This window comes from Enhydra lutris, unplaced genomic scaffold, assembly GCF_002288905.1.
Source record: "Enhydra lutris kenyoni isolate GAN:26980312 unplaced genomic scaffold, ASM228890v2 scaffoldscaffold72, whole genome shotgun sequence".
In the NCBI taxonomy this organism is placed as follows: domain Eukaryota; kingdom Metazoa; phylum Chordata; class Mammalia; order Carnivora; family Mustelidae; genus Enhydra; species Enhydra lutris.
In genome coordinates, this window is record NW_019154156.1 from 2,486,020 (window position 1) to 2,503,861 (window position 17,842).

Consider the following 17,842-nt stretch of genomic DNA (forward strand, 5'->3'; position numbering starts at 1 on the left):
AGAGCTGAAATCGGAGTGAATTACCTCCATCTTCATTTATCCAGTAAAGAAAAAGATTCATAGTTCCAACTTCAGTTATCTGATTATCTTCTCCATAGAGCCACAGAACCTGCTGACAGCCGTGATCCGCGGCTTCACATTGGGCAAAAAGGGATGAGCCGTAATTCCTTTTCAGAAAGAGAAAACATATTGACTGTGAATATACCACCCTTCTTATGCTATCTTCCCTACTAAAATCCTCAGATCTTTAATTTGTATATGGATGTAGTCAGTGCACCATGCCCTTTATATGTGTGTGCATGTATATTCTCTAGTTAACTGCATAACATTAAAGGAAACTCATTAGACAGACTAAATTATGGAGTATATTACAACATGCGGATGAATGTTTTAGATAAAACATAAGAGTCCTCAAATAAATATGATGTTTGCTTGCCTCCCTAAGCCCCTGGTTGTATAATTCACTTTCCTCGGTTTTCACAGGATATTAGCAAACAAGTTTGAGGGCTTGGAAAGGAAACCTAAACCCACCGTTGGATTATGGCGCCCACCCCAAGCACGTGGAAACAAAATACTACAATAACTACTACAAAGCATTAACGTCAGCGTCCACAAAATACCCACCTAGGCCTTTTAAAGTGCCTCTTTTACATTTGGTTGGGATCAAAATGTCTAATTAAAAGTATCAGTTAAGCACTAGAGCCCCATTCACTGTGGCTGTCTGCCATTTTCATCCCACTATATTTTCTTTGGGCCCTCCTTTGGAGCCAAGTCATTCTGCTTGGGTTGATTGGAAGTCATTATACCTTGCCCTACACAACTGAATTAAAGGGTGGGCATGTAGCTGCTCATAGAAGCCCTTCTTTGAGTGATTCACTCATTCATTTTAATGTAGGGAAACTGAAAGATGTTATTTTACCCTTTGGGGGTAATGGCAGCCTGTTTGCTCTGACATAAGCCTGGCATCTATTGTATTCACGATCACTACCCTTCACAGGAGAAGGCATCTGAAATAGGAGAGCCCGAGGCTAACGTACAGGCAGAAGCTACCACAAGAGATGGAGGGAGAGAGAACCAGAAGGGAAGGGCGAGAGAGAGCAACAGACTGGGTAGAAGGATAGCGGGTGAGTAGGACATACACAAGGGCAAAAGAGACTTGGCAACAATGATCTGAGCCCCTAGTGGGTCCACCGCTGCCATCCTACATACATGAGCCCCTCAATTCATTTCCCGCTTAAGATGGTTTGAGTCTGTTTCTTTAATTTTTAATTTTTTATTTTTAAGTAATCTCTACACCCACTGTGAGGCTTGAACCCACAAGCCCAAGATCAAGAGTCACACGTTTCACTGACTGAGCGAGCCAGGCACCCCCTGAGTTGGTTTTCTGACTTGCAACTCCAAGAATATTGACTAATAACTAAAACATTCTAGAAAAACTATGGGAAATAGGCCTTACATTATATGGCTACATGGGTCATGAATTTATTCACATCAAGGTCAGGTAAGATTCATTAAAAGAGTTTCAAAATGGGGCACCTAGTTGACCTAGTCAGTTGAGCATCTGACTCTTGATTTTGGCACAGGTCGTTATCTTGTAATCTCAGGGTCACGGGATCAAGCCCCACAAGGGGCTCCAAACCCAGTGCAGAGTCTGCTTGGGATTCTCTCCCCCTTCACCTCTCCCACTGTTCGTGCTCACTCTCTGTCTTGCTAAAATAAATAAATCTTTTTTTTTTAATTTTATTTATTTGACAGACAGAGATCACAAGTGGGCAGAGAGGCAGGCAGAGAGAGAGAAAGGGAAGCAGGCTCCCCGCTGAGCAGAGAGCCCGATGCGGGGCTTGATTCCAGGACCCTGGGATCATGACCCAAGCCTAAGGCAGAGGCTTTAACCCACCGAGCCACCCAGGCACCCCAAAATAAATAAATCTCAAAAAAAAAAAGAGAACTTCAAAATGCAGATAATAAAATGAAAATTATCAGCCAATCTAGAGAGGATACAATTCTTTATATAGGAGGTTTTGTTTGATGACCATAAAAAGCTGGACCACCCGGATTCAGAATTAATGGTAAATAAGCAACAGTGGAGTTAAAATTATGAATACTTTTCAATAATGGAAGATAAATGAGACTTCAGCAGGAGTCCACTAGAAAGAGCATGGGTTTGGGGCCAGTGGACTTCAGTACAGCTCTTGAACTTCTACTGTTTGGCTACGTGTGCACTTAAGTGAGTCAGTTCATATTTTTGCCTTAATGGATTCATCTGGCAAATAAGAATACTTTATACACTGCATGGGCTATTTGGAAAAAATGAAGCAATAACAATAAAAGCTAAGAAACAGCTCATGTGAGCCTCTTACAGCCTAATAAAATCAAGTTTTTCCAAAAAAATAACTCATTTAGGGCACCTGGGTGGCTCAGTTGGTTAAGTGACTGCCTTTGGCTCCCGTCCTGATCCTGGAGGCCCAGATCTCAGCAGGGAGTCTGCTTCTCCCTCTTACTGTCTACCTCCTCACCCCACTCCATGTTCTCTTTCTCTCTCTCAAATAAACAAACAAATAAATAAATCTTTAAAAAAAAAATAACTCCTCGGGGCACCTGGGTGGCTCAGCAGGTTAAAGCCTCTGCCTTCGGCTCAGGTCATGATCCCAGTGTCCTGGGATCCAGCCCCGCATCGGGCTCCCTGCTCAGTGGGGAGCCTGCTTCCCTCTTTCTCTGCCTGCCTCTCTGCCTACTTGTGATCTCTGTCTGCCAAATAAATAAATAAAATCCTAAAAAAAACCCAAAACACTCCTCTATTTCAATTGACTTTTGCCTAGTTCATAGACACAGCCACTGAGACTTTAATGATTTCTCTCATAAAATGTTCTTCGTTGGGGTGCCTGGGTGGCTCAGTGGTTAAAGCCTCTGCCTTCAGCTCAGGTCATGATCCTGGGGTCCTGGGATCGAGCCCTGCTTCGGACTCTCTGCTCAGCTGGAAGCCTGCTTCCCTTCCTCTCTCTCTGCTTGCCTCTCTGCCTACTTGTGATCTCTGTCTGTCAAATAAATAAATAAAATCTTAAAAAAAAAATGTTCTTCGTTAAAATGAGAATTTTCATAGCATGAGTAACTAGCCTTTTCAAGAAGTTTCTAAAAAAACACACATGCACACTTTTGAGAATGTTAGCTGAATTAAAACCATGGTTCCTTAGCATCATGAAGCTACTTGGACAAGAAAGAGAATTAAGGACCTCAACCATTTCTATACACTGAAAGAAAAAGGGTTTTTATTTGTTTGGTGCTTATTTGGTTGATTGATTACTATATTCTATAGATGGTATTTTTCCTTAACCGAGTTCTTCCTCAAAATCTCTCTCAGGTGTAAACTGGATTATTAATATCCACAGGGTCATTAATATTTTGATAATATATTTGGATTCCCTCCCACATGCCACCAATATTCAGAAAAGAAACACATGTCCTGGGGCACTTGGGTGGCTCAGCTGGTTAAAACCTCTGCCTTTGTCTCAGGTCATGATCCCAGGATCCTGGGATCGAGCCTCGCATCGGGGCTCTCCGCTCAGTGGGGAGCCTGCTTCCCTTCCTCTCTCTCTGCCTACTTGTGATCTCTGTCAAATAAATAAATAAATTCTTTAAAAAAAAAAAAAAAAGAAAGAAAGAAACACATGTCCTTGGGAGAAAGAGAAAAATGAAAAATTTGGACAACTGTCTATACAGAAAAATTTTAACTGTACATAATCTATCTTCTCCCAGAATAAAAATCTGGGAGAAGATAGATTAAATACATCTGTCCAAAAGAGTAAATTCTATTGTGTGAAATCCAAGAGACTGCTCCTAAGGCAGGGTCCAGGAGATGAAATGAGAAAGCAAGCAAGCCTCATAATATCAACTATTGTCTGCTAAGAGGATACTTAGTACTTGCCAGGCAGGGTACTGAGTACTTAAGTCCATTATTTCAATGAAACATCTTAAAACAACACTAGACTTTATTATACTTTGGAGGACTTATAGGAAGAGGGTACTTAGTAATATAGGATCACACAGATACAAGCGTAGGATTCTCAGATATCTCTGAGTGCCAAGCCCATGCTGTTCACTGCCAGGTTATAGCACCACACTTATTGGCAGCTTTCTACAAGCCAACCACATGGTCCTAGGCACTTCATAGTGCCCTGCTTCAGCCTCACAGGTAAGCTGGGTATTACTGTCCTAACTTTATAAATGAAGAAACAAGGAGGCTGAAACCAGTTAAGTAATAGCTCAAGACTGTAAGGTTTTTAAGCCAGGTCTAACTGACTTCAAAGCTTGTATTCAAATACAGAATAAGAGTAAAAATTAATTAATTAGCTAATTAATTTAGAGTGGGGGCAGGGCCAATTCTTTCCATATTAACAAGGAAACTAAGAAATCAGGAATAAAGATGCTCCAATGATGAAAGACCTTCTTCTAACTCAGTGTTTCTCAACTTTGTTTTCACATTAAAAAATTCCGATGCTCATAGAACTACCCTATAATCCAGCAATTACACTACTAGGTATTTATCCAAAGAATACAAAAATAGTGATTTGAAGGGGCACATGCACACGAGTGTTTACAGCAGCAATATCCACAATAGCCAAATTATGGAAAGAGCCTAGATATCCACTGATTGAGGATAAAGAAGATCCTCAATCACACACAGGAATATTACACAGCCATCAAAAAGAACAAAATCTTGCTATTTACAATGACATGGGTGGAACTAGAAGGTATTACACTAAGTGAAATAAGTCAGTCAGAGAAAGACTAATACCATATGATTTCAGTCTTATGTGGAATTTAAGAAACAAAGCTGATGAACATAGGGGAAGGGAAGGAAAAATAAAACAAGATTTTGGAGAGGAAAACGAACCCTAAGAGAGTCTTAACTATAGAGAACAAACTGAGGGTTGCTGGAGGGGAGGTGTGGGGGGATATGTGGTAATTGGGTGATGGATGTTAAGGAGGGCACTTGACAAAATGAGCACAGGGTGTTATATGCAACTGATGAATCACTGAATTCTACCCCTGAAACCAGTAATACACTATATGTTAACTAACTTGAATTTAAATAAAATTTAAAAAAAATCCGATGCTTACTTAGGCTCTAACCATGGAACCCAGAGAGGAGTAGTTGGTAAAGCTGATTTTAATCTGTAACCAAGGTGAGAACCATGGTGCTAGAGCTTTCCTTCAGCTGCGTGCCATTGTATGACTTCTCTCATTTATGCATATTTAGATATAAAAGAATAACATTATCTCTGAAGGCTTCAAAGAAGTGGAATAATCTTAGAATAAAAGGAAAATCCAGGGCGCCTGGGTCGTTCAATTGTTAAGTGTCTGCCTTCGGCTTGGGTCATGATCCCAGGGTCCTGGGATCAAGTCCCGCCATCGGACTCCCTGCTTGGCTTCTCCCTCTCCTACTCCCCCTGCTTGTGTTCCCTCTCTTACTGTCTCTCTCTCTCTGTCAGATAAATAAATAAAATCTTTAAAAAAATCCTTCTCTTCCTTAGGTTAACTGGGAAGGCAGAAATTTTCTCAAGCTGAGGAAAACCAATAGCTATTTAATAAATGTCAACTAACTACAGAGGTGCTAAAAAACTTGGAAGGTAATTGTTGAATTAATTGGTTTAGAAAAAGAAGCAATAATAAAATCTAAGGGGGCTGCCAAATGTCTTTGCCAACTAAATAGGTTGATACTAAATGAAGAATCCTGTGTTTCCCTTGCACGTCTTTGGTTAAAAGACCCCCCTTTGGGTTACCGCCTTCTCACTTGTCATTCCTGCTTTATTTATAAGACGCAATATTCTCTTCTCTAAGAGGTTTCATGCCAACTTCCACGGATCATGGCCCACCTGAGCCTAATGAGTCCAAGTATTAATTTTTTTTTATAAGAGACTTTATTTTTTATAGCAGTTTTAGGTTTACAGAGAAAGTGAGCAAAAAGAGTTCCCCCGTGTCTTCTCTCCCACTTCAGTTTCCCCTGTTAACCTCTCACATTCGTATATACTTGTTAGGACTGATGAGCCAATACTGATTCGCTAATATTAACTGAAGCCCATAGTAACAGTAGGGCTCACTCTTCGTGCTGTACAGAGAAGAACAGTTTTTTAATTGGCCTCTAGTGATCATGTATTCTGTTCATACTGCATTATATCATCTTTATAAAAAGTTACAAACTGTCCCCAACACTAAAACTAAATTTTCCTGTAACTCTCAACATTCCCATGTTACCTTTATCCTGGGCAGGTAGGGGGAGCTAGAAAGCAAGATTCAAAGAGGAAAAAGGAGCTTATTAGGACCTCTTCATCAAAGACGGATTTACTATAAGGTGAACTCTAGGGGAGGTTCTCACAAAGTGATACATGTGGTGTCAGGGGTGTCTATGCCGTGTGAAGAAGTCTGAACAGGTGAAAAAGACATCAAGAAAACAGCCAAAAGAAGTTGTTTCAACCTGACTAGCATAGCCCACCATCAGGGAGGAGTGCTCCATGCTAAAAGGAAAAAAAAGGGACTTCTTGGTTTAATGGACATCGTTAGGATTTCTCTAGCTACTGAGAGAATGCAGCTGCTAAAAATGCAGGGAGGACAGGACCCAGAATTTTCTAACCTTTTTTTTTTCTTTTTGGTAGAAAAGGAAAAAAAAAAAAAAATACAGAGGGACAACAGAGGGTTCAAACCCAGCTGTCAACATCTCTCTCATATCCTAGCCATACATCGCCAGACACTCCCAGGTCTCCCTGAGTCTGCATGTTTTCCCTAAGCCCGGAAGTCACCACAGCGTCACCTCCCAGGCCTACTGCTGCCTCAATGTACACAAAGGAAGAGCCCCCGGGTGAATCTGGCTATTCAGGCTCACCCAGAGGGGCATTCTCTGCTCATGGCCAAGTCCACCCCTGAAATTGTCTAACACTTTTCAAATGCTCTTTTATTTCCAGCCAGCTACATATGGCCAATGAGACTGGCCTGACAGAGCCAAAGCAGGGCTGTCCCTCAGCCAGCTGGCAGCAGGTACGGCTACAATCTGTGGCAATGAAGACAGCACTTGAGTGAAGCGGGCACCTTCCCCAGACAGGACTCCTTGGAGCCGGCGGAGAGCCTCGGCCCCAGCAGCAGATGCTCTCTCAGGCCACCTTTCTGCCGGCAGCTAGAGCACCAGCCTCCAGGGGCAGTGAATTCAAAGCATTCGTGTTATTCCCAATTTACTTATCTTAGTTCTTGCTGCTGTATAACACTCGGTGGTTCTCCCTTATAAAGGGTCACAGGTGATCCTTTGAATGAGCGCAATTTTTTTTTAAAGATTTTATTTGAGAGAGAGAGAGAGCACAAGCAGGGGGAGCAGTAGAGGGAGAGGGAGAAGTCGACTTTCCGCTGAGTGGGGAACCAGACATGGGGCTCAATCCCAGGACCCTGAGATCATGACCCGAGGCGAAGGCAGATGCTTAACCAACTGAGCCACCCAGGTGTCCCTGAACTAGCACAATTTAACACTGAAGAATAAACACAAAACAGAAAAAGGGCATTTCAATTTGAATATTAACATATGTACTTGGACTGATTTGAGATGGTGATAATTGAAAGGTTGTGAGGGACTCTTAACTTTCATCAGAAACAGATTCACTTACCCTCCCATCTTGCAGTCCCCAGTCCCACCTTTCCAGGCTCTCACGTACTTCGGATTGGCCCAAAGGGACACCGGCTTAAAGGTTCCACTTGAAAAATAAGGCCCCACTGGGCTCAAGATTACAAAGAGCAGGGCTTTGGTAGGCTTCTTGACTCCAAGAGAAGGCTGTGATGGAGTAAAAGTACACACAACTGTTAATGTAAATGGAGACACCAGTCTTAAAGTCTAGAACAGATCTGTAACTCTCTCCCAGAGGGGCTGTCTGAGCACGGGGGCTGTTACTTCTCAAGTTGAGTTACACAAAGCCAGATGGTCCTTTAAGAACAAACACAAAGGCCGGAGTGCTGAGGAAGGATCCATTTTGCTTTGCCTTCTGAGTTACGGTTTTAGGGGAAAAAGAAATTTATCACAACTTTTTGTGAGGAGGGCTTTGAGAGGAGAAATATGTTTTTGACAACCAGCTTTATAACACCTTGCATTGACTGAGAATTGAAAAAGGGAAGAACCCAGACATGATTTTTGTCTCTAGAGAGGAAATGCAATATTTGCTTTTCTAACTTCCCCTTCTGTGTTCACAGATTACTAACAGCTTCAAGACATGCCAGGGCGGGTGGGGGGGACAGGTGGTGGGTATAGGTGAGTGTGCCATTACTATACCCCATGGTCACAGACAGGAGACGGCAAGAGTGGAGCTTCACAGCAGGCGAAGATACTAGATGAGATCGAGATTCCCCAAAAAGCCAGAGGATGAAGGACTGAGGAACATGAGTCATGAATGACAAAGATAGAACATGGTCTTTCCCCACAAACACTGGGAAAGCATAAGCCAACCACGCAAAACTATGTTGTCTCCAGCGCAAAACAATTATAAGTAATTATTCAGTTGTTTACTAAGGAGGAAAATGGAAAGACTGAAAGCTTTGAGGTTATGTATTATAAAGGCAAAAGAGGCTGCTGCTCTATTCTATGTGATTCAAGACCATTGGGAATAAGAAAACGAGCCCAGGACTATTACATTGACAGTCTCAGGATAAAAAAATGCTACGTCTGTTCTTCAGCAGAGTGGTGTCTGCCTAGATGGTGGTTAAGAGTCTGTCATGGTAAGAATTAAGAAGGGACTCAACTCCAGCTGACCGTGTGTGACCATTTTGTTTGCTTGATGAACTGACTAAAGTGGGTCTGGAGGTATTTTTTTTTTCTGAATTTTATTCTGTCTCCCTCCCAAAGCCCCCACTCACTACTTATGCCCAGATCATCAAAACTCGGGTAAGTAAAATATTCATGGGCATAAAAAATGTATTTGTATACGTGCACACTGATGTCCTCCAAAAGGCATGTAACCCTCAGAAAGTGGGAAGATGAGGGGCACCTGGGTGGCTCAGTGGGTTAAAGCCTCTGCCTTCAGCTCAGGTCATGATCCCGCGGTCCTGGGATCGAGCCCCGCATCGGGCTCTCTGCTCGGCAGGGAGCCTGCTTCCCTTCTTCTCTCTCTGCCTGTCTCTCTGCCTACTTGTGATCTCTGTCTGTCAAATGGATGAATGAAATCTTTAAAAAAAAAAAAAAAAAAGTGGGAAGATGATTCCATTTGTATTCCATGTGAACATGAGACCGAGAAAGGCTTGGATGGCCAGAGTCAGCAAGCAACAATGGGTTTTGGTTTTTCACTTGCTTGGATTTGTTCTTAGTTGGGACTGAACAGGATTCCCCTACCAGTAATGAGGGAAGAGCCTTAAAGCTTTATTTGTCCCCCAAAACTTCAGAATAATAATACATACCTGTCTTTCTTCCCAGCTTTGATAAAAATTGACTAACTTCTCTCCACACTTTTATGCACCTATCAGGTTAAGTAAATTACAATGATACATTCATGTCAGAGGAGCTTTGAAGCTTAATACTTAAAAAGAAAAGGTTTTGGACCCTCCTCTTGAGTAATAAAGAGAAACTTCCCAACACAACTTGGAAATCCAATCTGCAGCACAAAACCTCAGTAATTTATCTATCCTCTAAGTTTCTGAATAAAATAGCTTATTCGTGGACAAACTGATAAGCATTTTATTAAAAACCACACAAATGTCTGAAATTTTATCACTCTTAACTCATGTATTTTTCACAACCTGCGTTATACTAGAAGCAATACCTCATCATCATGGAAATGTGGGATAAATTTCATCTTACTCATTTTCTTCCTGACTTTAATTGACAGTAAACTTGCATTTCCTCCACTAGGTGGTGGTATAGAGAGCACAGATGGAAAAATGGAATAATCTTAGGCATGAAATCTCTTTCTGGGAAAAAAAAAAATCAATAAACCTTTAAGTAACACTTTTATTCTTAGCAAGGAGGTAAATTATAGATGAGAAGTTTTCAATGCTGAGAGATAATGTGTTTATGTGTACTAATATTTTATTTTCTGAAATTTAAGCAAAGCCAACTCATGGTTTTTTGTTTTTTTGTTTTTTTGTTTTTTTACAAGTACTTCAAGTACTAGTGTTGATCACAGCTTGGTCACCTTCATCCTTAAATGATTACTTATATTGATCGTCTTCTCATGAAAAGAACTCTGTGACTTTACTGCAAATGGCCACACTGTTTCAAGACTGAAAATAAATAGGTAACTGCATTAGGAAGGGAGCTTGGCGACTATCTGTTTCTAGCCTTAGGAACCATTATCTGTTTGTCTTAATTCTCCCTTCTATTCTGGAAAGCAATTTAAATTCTGTGCTACCACTACAATTAATAGCAATTTCTTCCATAATATTCATTAAATGCTAAGAAACATACATCTATAATGACCTGGTCGGGCTTCCGTTTGAATAAAGCAAAAGCCACATAAATAAAGAGAAAATAAGAACATCTGATAAGCTGTGAAACTGTTTCAATAAGTCTCATTTCCTTATGAACATTTTTTATTCTTTTTTCTAATTTCCAGATTATTTCAATATATAAGGAATTGAGGGCTTAAAAAAAAATAAAAGCCATGGGAAATGAGGAATATAAAATCTCATGGATGCGAAGTATGTCACTTCTCAAGGGACCACATTGACTTAAGTTGAAATTCTGAGGTGTATGAAAAAATACTCATCTTTATATTATACCTCACAAACACATATACAAAAGTATTAAGTACATATATATTCTGCACAAAATAACAAGCCCCTTGGGTGTGATGGAAAATAAAGTGACCAATTCCAGGGAAAATCACCACTTCTGAGTCAGTCAGAAAATTAGTATATAAAAAGGCAGAATTTCAGAGGTTATGTGAACGATGGCAGAAAATGTCCCAGGGGCTGAGAAGCACAGCAGCCGTGTGGAGGCTTGAGAATAATTCTGTTTAAGCATTTGTTTAAGACGAACACAGGACAGAAAAAAAATAAGATAATTGGGAATAACAAGAACATTTTTCAAAAACAGTGTCATGACTTTTTTCTTTTTTAAATTCTAAAAAGAGCATAATTTGTTTTAGAGGGGAAAACAGTGAAGAATATTGGGCTTAGAGGCACTAGAAGAGATATGGAGAGGACTAGGGGTCCAGGTAAGGCCTTCAGTGTGTGAGTTACAAAACAGAGGGATAGGGCGCCTGGGTGGCTCAGTGGGTTAAGCCGCTGCCTTCGGCTCAGGTCATGATCTCAGGGTCCTGGGATCGAGTCCCACGTCGGGCTCTCTGCTTAGCAGGAAGCCTGCTTCCTCCTCTCTCTCTCTCTCTGCCTGCCTCTCCGTCTACTTGTGATCTCTCTCTGTTGAATGAATAAAATATTAAAAAAAAAAAAACAAAAAAAAAAAACCAGAGGGATAATAAATTCATGTAGTTTTTGTAGGAAAAATGAGTTGGTTTGGTGAATGATTAAAAAATCCTCAATAATTGTATAGCTTTTGGTTTCTAAGACATTTCAGTTATTGCCTCATCTAATCCAATAAGCCAGGAAGTTAAGGGTTTTAATTTCTATTTTTATGTTGAAGAAACTGAGGCTCCAAACAATTTGCCCAAGGTCTCAATTATTAAGCTCTAGATCTTCTACTCTTAATCCAGACCTCTTTTTGTAATATCAAAGTTTAAAACAAGAAGTACCCAAGATTTCTTACTCTGGAAAGAGTTCAAGTCAAGGCATCTCTTGTTTCTATCTCAGCCTTCAGCATGGCCCTCACACTCTACGTACCTCATGCTCAAACCCCCTCACTTTCCTGCCTCTACAATGTCTTCCTAAACTACTCCCCCTGGACCACTCTCCTTCTCCCTGTTATGGACTGAAATGTGTCTACCTCCAATTTTAAGCCCCAACCCCAATGTGACTACTTCTGGAGCTAAAGCTTTTAAGGAGGTCATTAAAGTCAAACAAAGTCAAAATGGTGAGGTCCTAATTCAACAGGGCTGGTGTCCTTCTAAGAAGTGGAAGAGACATTAGAGCACGAGTTCTCCACTCGATCCCCAACCCACTCCCCCCTCACACACAGAAGGCTCTGTGAGGACATAGTGAGGTAGACCTCGATGGGGAGACCGTTACCAGAAACTAACCCTGATGGCAGTTTGATCTTAACCTTTCAGCCTCCAGAACTATGAGAAAATAAATTCTAGTGTTTAAGACATTCACTCCATGGTATTCTGTCACGGCAGCCCACTAAGACATCCCCTCTCCTTCCTAAGTAATATAAACCCTCCAATCTCAACTTAAATGTCATTTCAGAAAATGAGCCCTCTTTACAAAGTCAGGTACTCGTGTTACATGCGATCACAGCACCCTGCACTTCTGTGCATTTAGATAAAATGTCCATTACACTTGCTTACAAATGTTTCTGTAATTCTCTACCTCTTGTTAATCTGCACAATCAGTGATGTGCAAGGCCATCTCCGTCCCCTACACAGAATACTGTGCCTTGTTATACCAGGTTTACTACATTATAAGAAGTTGTTTACAGAGAGGAGCTGTGAAAACAACCTAGATAACTTATTTGCCAAATCTGAATTACTTTGATTAAAAAAAAAAAAAAAGATACTAAACCTCCTATGTTGCATTGATACCACAGAGAAAATGTTCCTTTGTCCCCTGCCTTATTTCCTAAACTAACCGAATTCGTATGTGGACATTCAAAGAATACCATGAGGGAGGCTAAAGTCCAGAATATTCTGAGGCTTGCTATAAAAGACAGTATATATTCAACATTGACAAAAAGAAAGGATAGCACTCTTCTGTAGTTTTTAAATAAGAATGACCTTAAAATTCAGAAAGCACATAGTTAAAAGAAAACTTAGGATAAGGAAAAAAGAACAACTACCTGTCTAAGGTTATATAAACGCAGTCATAATGACTGCTTACAGCATCAATATAAGGGGTAAATTAGATAAACTGTGGAAAGCACCCAGAGCCTCCTCTTTTTCAACCATCCAACAAACAGCAATTATTTTTGTTTTTATACCTACTCATTTCTAACAGTAATAGTGGTAAATAAATTCAGTATTTACCAAAACGCAAAGCCTGAAGGCGACATTAGGAGGACTGTAGATGGGACCACGGAAACTACACTCAACACTCAGTGTTGGAATTGTGGCAAATGAGCACTTGGGGAAAAGACAGGATTATTATACCAGCATCCGGTATATATATACAGCTTGGCATATCTGAAATCAACCCTAAACAGAAATTTTAGCATGGATTATTACAAACAAGTGGTCAAGAAAACTTGATAGGGAAGTACCCAGGAAGAGCCAGAATGAGTCATTCTTAGAAACACCATGCTTCATTTCCCTTTTTGAAATGACTAGATCAGGGGTCAGCAAACTTCAGCCCGCTTCCTGTTTTTTAAAGTCTTATTGGAATACATGCATTCATGCATTTATGGGTTGTCTACTGAGGTTCTGTACCACAAAGGCAAACATGAGTATCTACCTGACTTCATAGGAAAAGTTTGCTGACCCCTTTCTTTAGAGGACAGGAAAATGCTACAGGAGCATTTTTCTTGTATCAAAAATGGCCTCAAAACCAGGATCTCCTCACTACCTAGCCTCAGCACTCAGACTTTGACTTTGTGATTCCATCTAATTTGGTTCAGTTGACTGGGCCAAGGACACAATGGGCCTGGAATAGAGAGACACTCAGACCAATACAGGGAGTTGACATTGGCAATGAAGATGCTCCCCCAATAGGCAAGTCTCAACCCAGCCGACCAAGTGAGATCCTGAGTGAGCTGAACGGTACACTCAAGGGAGCCCCAAGAACTGACTACTGGCTGTGGCAATGTGAAGGTCCTTGGTGATCTTGACAAGCATATTTCAGTGGGAGTTGGTGGGGGTGGGGGGGGGTAGTCAAAAGTCAGAATGTTATAGATTCAAAAGAGAAAGGGGAGAGAGGAGGTTATAATGGCAAGTATGCAGAAATCCTGTGGGACATTGTGTGATGCCGTGAAGCAGAGAAATGGATGTGCTCTACTTCTGTCCCCTTCATCTAGTCACACATCACTGCCTGCCTGAACCGTCACCCTCAGAAGTAGAACCATGAAGAAGTAGAGCCTGGGAAATCTTTTTAGTTTTGTAACAGTCAATTTTCTCTTTCCTCTGGATCATTCCATCAGCTTAGAAATATGTAGTAGTAGCTCCCATCAAAAACAAACACATTCCCTTTACCACATGTCCCACTCCAGGACAACCATCTCGCCAAGGACCTTCATGTTGCCAAATCCAATAGTCAATTCTTGGGCCTCATGTCTCTGGTCCTGTGGGCAGGATCTACCACAACTGATCATTATTTCCATGTGCTTTACTTGGCTTCTGGTATACCAAGACTTCTTGTTTTTCTTTCCACTTTACAGGCTGTTACTTCTCAGATTTCTTAGCTGATTCCTTTTTATCTCCCCTTCTTCTTAATGCTGCAGGGCTTAGTCCTCACCTTCTTTTCACTAGTATCTAGATTTCTTCTCTTAATAACTTCACATATTCCCTTGACTCTAAAGGCATTATATGTTAAACACTAAGAAGGTATTACTTAAATCCCAAACTCTCCCCCAAATTTCAGACTTGTAGATCTGCCCACTTACTTGATAACTCAAGCTTAAGTTACCATGCCCGAAACTGAACTCTAGAGTCTACCCATCATTGCTCCAACAAATACGGAAGAAAAACCTTTTCCCTCACTCTTCCGCATCCCAACAAATTGTCACTATTCAGTTGCTCTGGCCTAAAGGAAAACTTGACCTTTCTCCTTTCACATTCACATCCAATCTGTCAGAAAATTTGGGAGTTGCAATAAATATCCTTGAATATATGTCTTCATGTGAACTAGGGGATTTGTCTACAACATAAAAATTCCTTGTAGAAAGCCTGCATTTTTAAGATTCCCAAATTTAACGGTCTCATTTTATTCAATTTACTAATAATACTTCTTATGTTTGTTCTATCAACATAATGGGTGATGAACAGGACACTCTTTGCATAAATTATGCTACCATATTTCATTGATTCTAAGATATCAATTTTTTCTCACATTTAACATGTCTGAAATCCAGACTCAGCATTTTACAATTGCTATTGGCTAAGTAGCACTCATGGGAAAGCTGGCATTACCAGACTTGGAATTAGCTATTCATACTGATGGTACTTCCAATGGCTTATGGGCATTGGTGATGCCATACATGCTGAGTTTGCCATTTAAAATGTCTTTAAAAAGTTACAATATGACTTGGCATTGAAAAGAGAAATCACTGAACAGAAAGTGCAAAGACAAGAGCTGGACATATATTTGATATCAGTCAAACAAACATTTGTAGTAACACTGAAAAAATGCAACTGAATATTTTCCTGCAAAGCAACATCCAGTCTTCTCATGGAACCTCTGGGAGGAAGAAATCCATATGAAGATAAAGCTGTGTTAGTTTCTGTTATTAAGCTACATGCAAAAATAAAAATGCCTATCACAAGCCAAGCAGTGCAAACGATGGCAGGAAGAATTGCAGATGTCCTCTGAAAACACACATTAAAAAAATAATAATAAAAGGCTGGTATGATTAATTCATGAGTGAGTCAGGATTGTCAGTAGAGTACTACATCATAGTTTAGCAATGTTTTTTCCATTTCAGTGCATAAAATAATGGGTAACTTATAATTTATGACATCCTGTATTCAATTAAAAGATACATATGTATGAAGGAATACCTTACAGCTAAGAAAATGGGTAAAACAGAGATAAATCTGTACGTACTGATGTGGAAGAATCTCTAAGACAAATTGTAAATGCAAAAACAATAATACAAACAAAATTGTTCATAGTATGGCTGCCATTTAAATAAAAAAGAGACAGACAAAAACACAAATATATATATATATATATATATATATACATATATATGTATATATATATATATATATACATATATATGTATATATATATACACACATACATAGAGAGAGAGAGAGAGAGAGAAGGTACAGCTGGGGAGCCAAAAATAGTCTTCTTCTATGGAGACTTAATATTGAACATCTGGCACTGTCTACCAGGGAAGAAAGGATAGACCACTCAATAAACAGTAACAGAATAACGTGGTATCCATATGGAGAAAAATAAAATTGACTCCCTCATACAAAGTTCATTTCCAAATGGATTTCATCTAAAGGGAAAAGCACAACTCTAAAACAGAAGTATGACCGTGGAGTAAGGAAGAATTTAAAACACACAGAAGCCACAAAATATACAGAAAAAAATAAATTTAATTACATTACAAAGAAACATTTTTAAAAAAAGATTTATTTTATACAGTGGGGGAGGGGCAGAGACAGAATCTCAAAGAGACTCTGTGCCAAGCACAGAACCCGATGTGGGGCTCAATCCCACGACCCTGATGTCATGACCCGAGCTGAAATTAAGGGTCAGACGCTTAACTGACCGAGCCACCCAGGTGACCCAGTACTGATGTTTTCTAAAAGATACCAGTAAGAGAGTGAAAAAGCAAGACTAGCCGAAAAAACAAGCCACAGATTAGAACACTATTTGCAATACATTGATCTGACAAAGGATGTGTCACAGAACGGAAAGTTACTACTTGTGAAATGTATCTCTGACAAAGAATTTACACCTAGCATATACAAAGACTCTAAAAAAATTGAAAAGACAAATGAATTTTTTAATGGCAAAGGACTGGCAAAGATATTTCCTAAAAGGATTTTCAATACACAATAAACATATGAAAAGGTACTCAACATAATTTGCCCTCAGGGAAATAAAAATTAAAAACTACAAGAAGGTAAGACTCATATATCAGAGTGGATAAAATTAACACAATACTACCGGTGTCAGCAAGGATATGAAGCAAATAGAATTTTCATACATTGTTGGTGGGAGAATAAACTGGTAAAAACAATCTGGAACTCTGTTTTGCAATATCTAGTAAAGCAAAACACATATATCCTTCTATTCAATTTAACTCCTAAGTAAATACCAAAGAGATGCAAGTACAAAGGTCAATTATAAGACACATACAAGGATGTGCCCAGCAGCTTTGTTTATAAGAGCCAAAAGTTAGAAACATGCCAATTACCCATCCATAATAAGACAATCCTGTATTTGGGGGCAGGAGGTAAAAGGAGGAGAGAATAAAGAAAGAACTACATGGCACAACATGGTTAATTGATTCTAGGGAGGGAAGGGAAATCAACAGAGAAAGATATACAAAAGGTTTCAATTGTACTAGTCACTTTCTAATCCCAACTGTACTAATCATATTCTAATGTTAACTGGGAGTTAAGTGCATAAATTTTCATATTTAATTCTTTTCTTTAAACTGTGTGTGTGTGAATGTGTGTGTAAAAATCTTTGAGTCTGGGAACCTGAGCAAAGAATTATTGCCAGTTTTGAAAAAAAGAGGCTAACAGTTAATGTACAGACACATGTATGCAGGTAGAGGTAAGAATATGGGCATCTAGAAGGATATAAGAAAAGGTGGTCACAGGAATTGTTTGGAAGGAGGCAAACGGTGGAACTGTGGATCAGAATGAGAGTGAAAGGAAGCTTCCTTACTTTTACATGCCTTTGGTACTATTTGAGTTTGTTACCAGATAGTTTTCCCTCCCCCAAATAGCTCCTTTAACATCCCAGAAATATACCCTTGTGCACTGCTGGTAGGCAATTAAATTGGTGCAGTCTCTCTGGAAAACAGTATGGAGACTCCCAGGCAAATTAAAAATAGAAATACCATATGATCCAGCAATTCCACTTCTGGGTC

The 17,842-nt window shown here is 39.8% G+C and overlaps 1 protein-coding gene across 6 annotated transcripts in view; it reads right to left on the reverse strand.

The window, feature by feature from the left end:
• LOC111159981 (branched chain amino acid transaminase 1) overlaps positions 1-17,842 on the reverse strand; it is a 106,635-nt gene that overhangs the window by 20,850 nt on the left and 67,943 nt on the right. For all 6 annotated transcript variants that reach the window (XM_022522712.1, XM_022522713.1, XM_022522709.1 and 3 more), the window contains 2 exons: positions 7,644-7,807; positions 25-167 (listed from right to left, as the gene is read on the reverse strand). In XM_022522712.1, the coding sequence (XP_022378420.1) occupies positions 25-167; positions 7,644-7,807 (307 nt within the window). The remainder of the gene's footprint in view (positions 1-24; positions 168-7,643; positions 7,808-17,842) is intronic.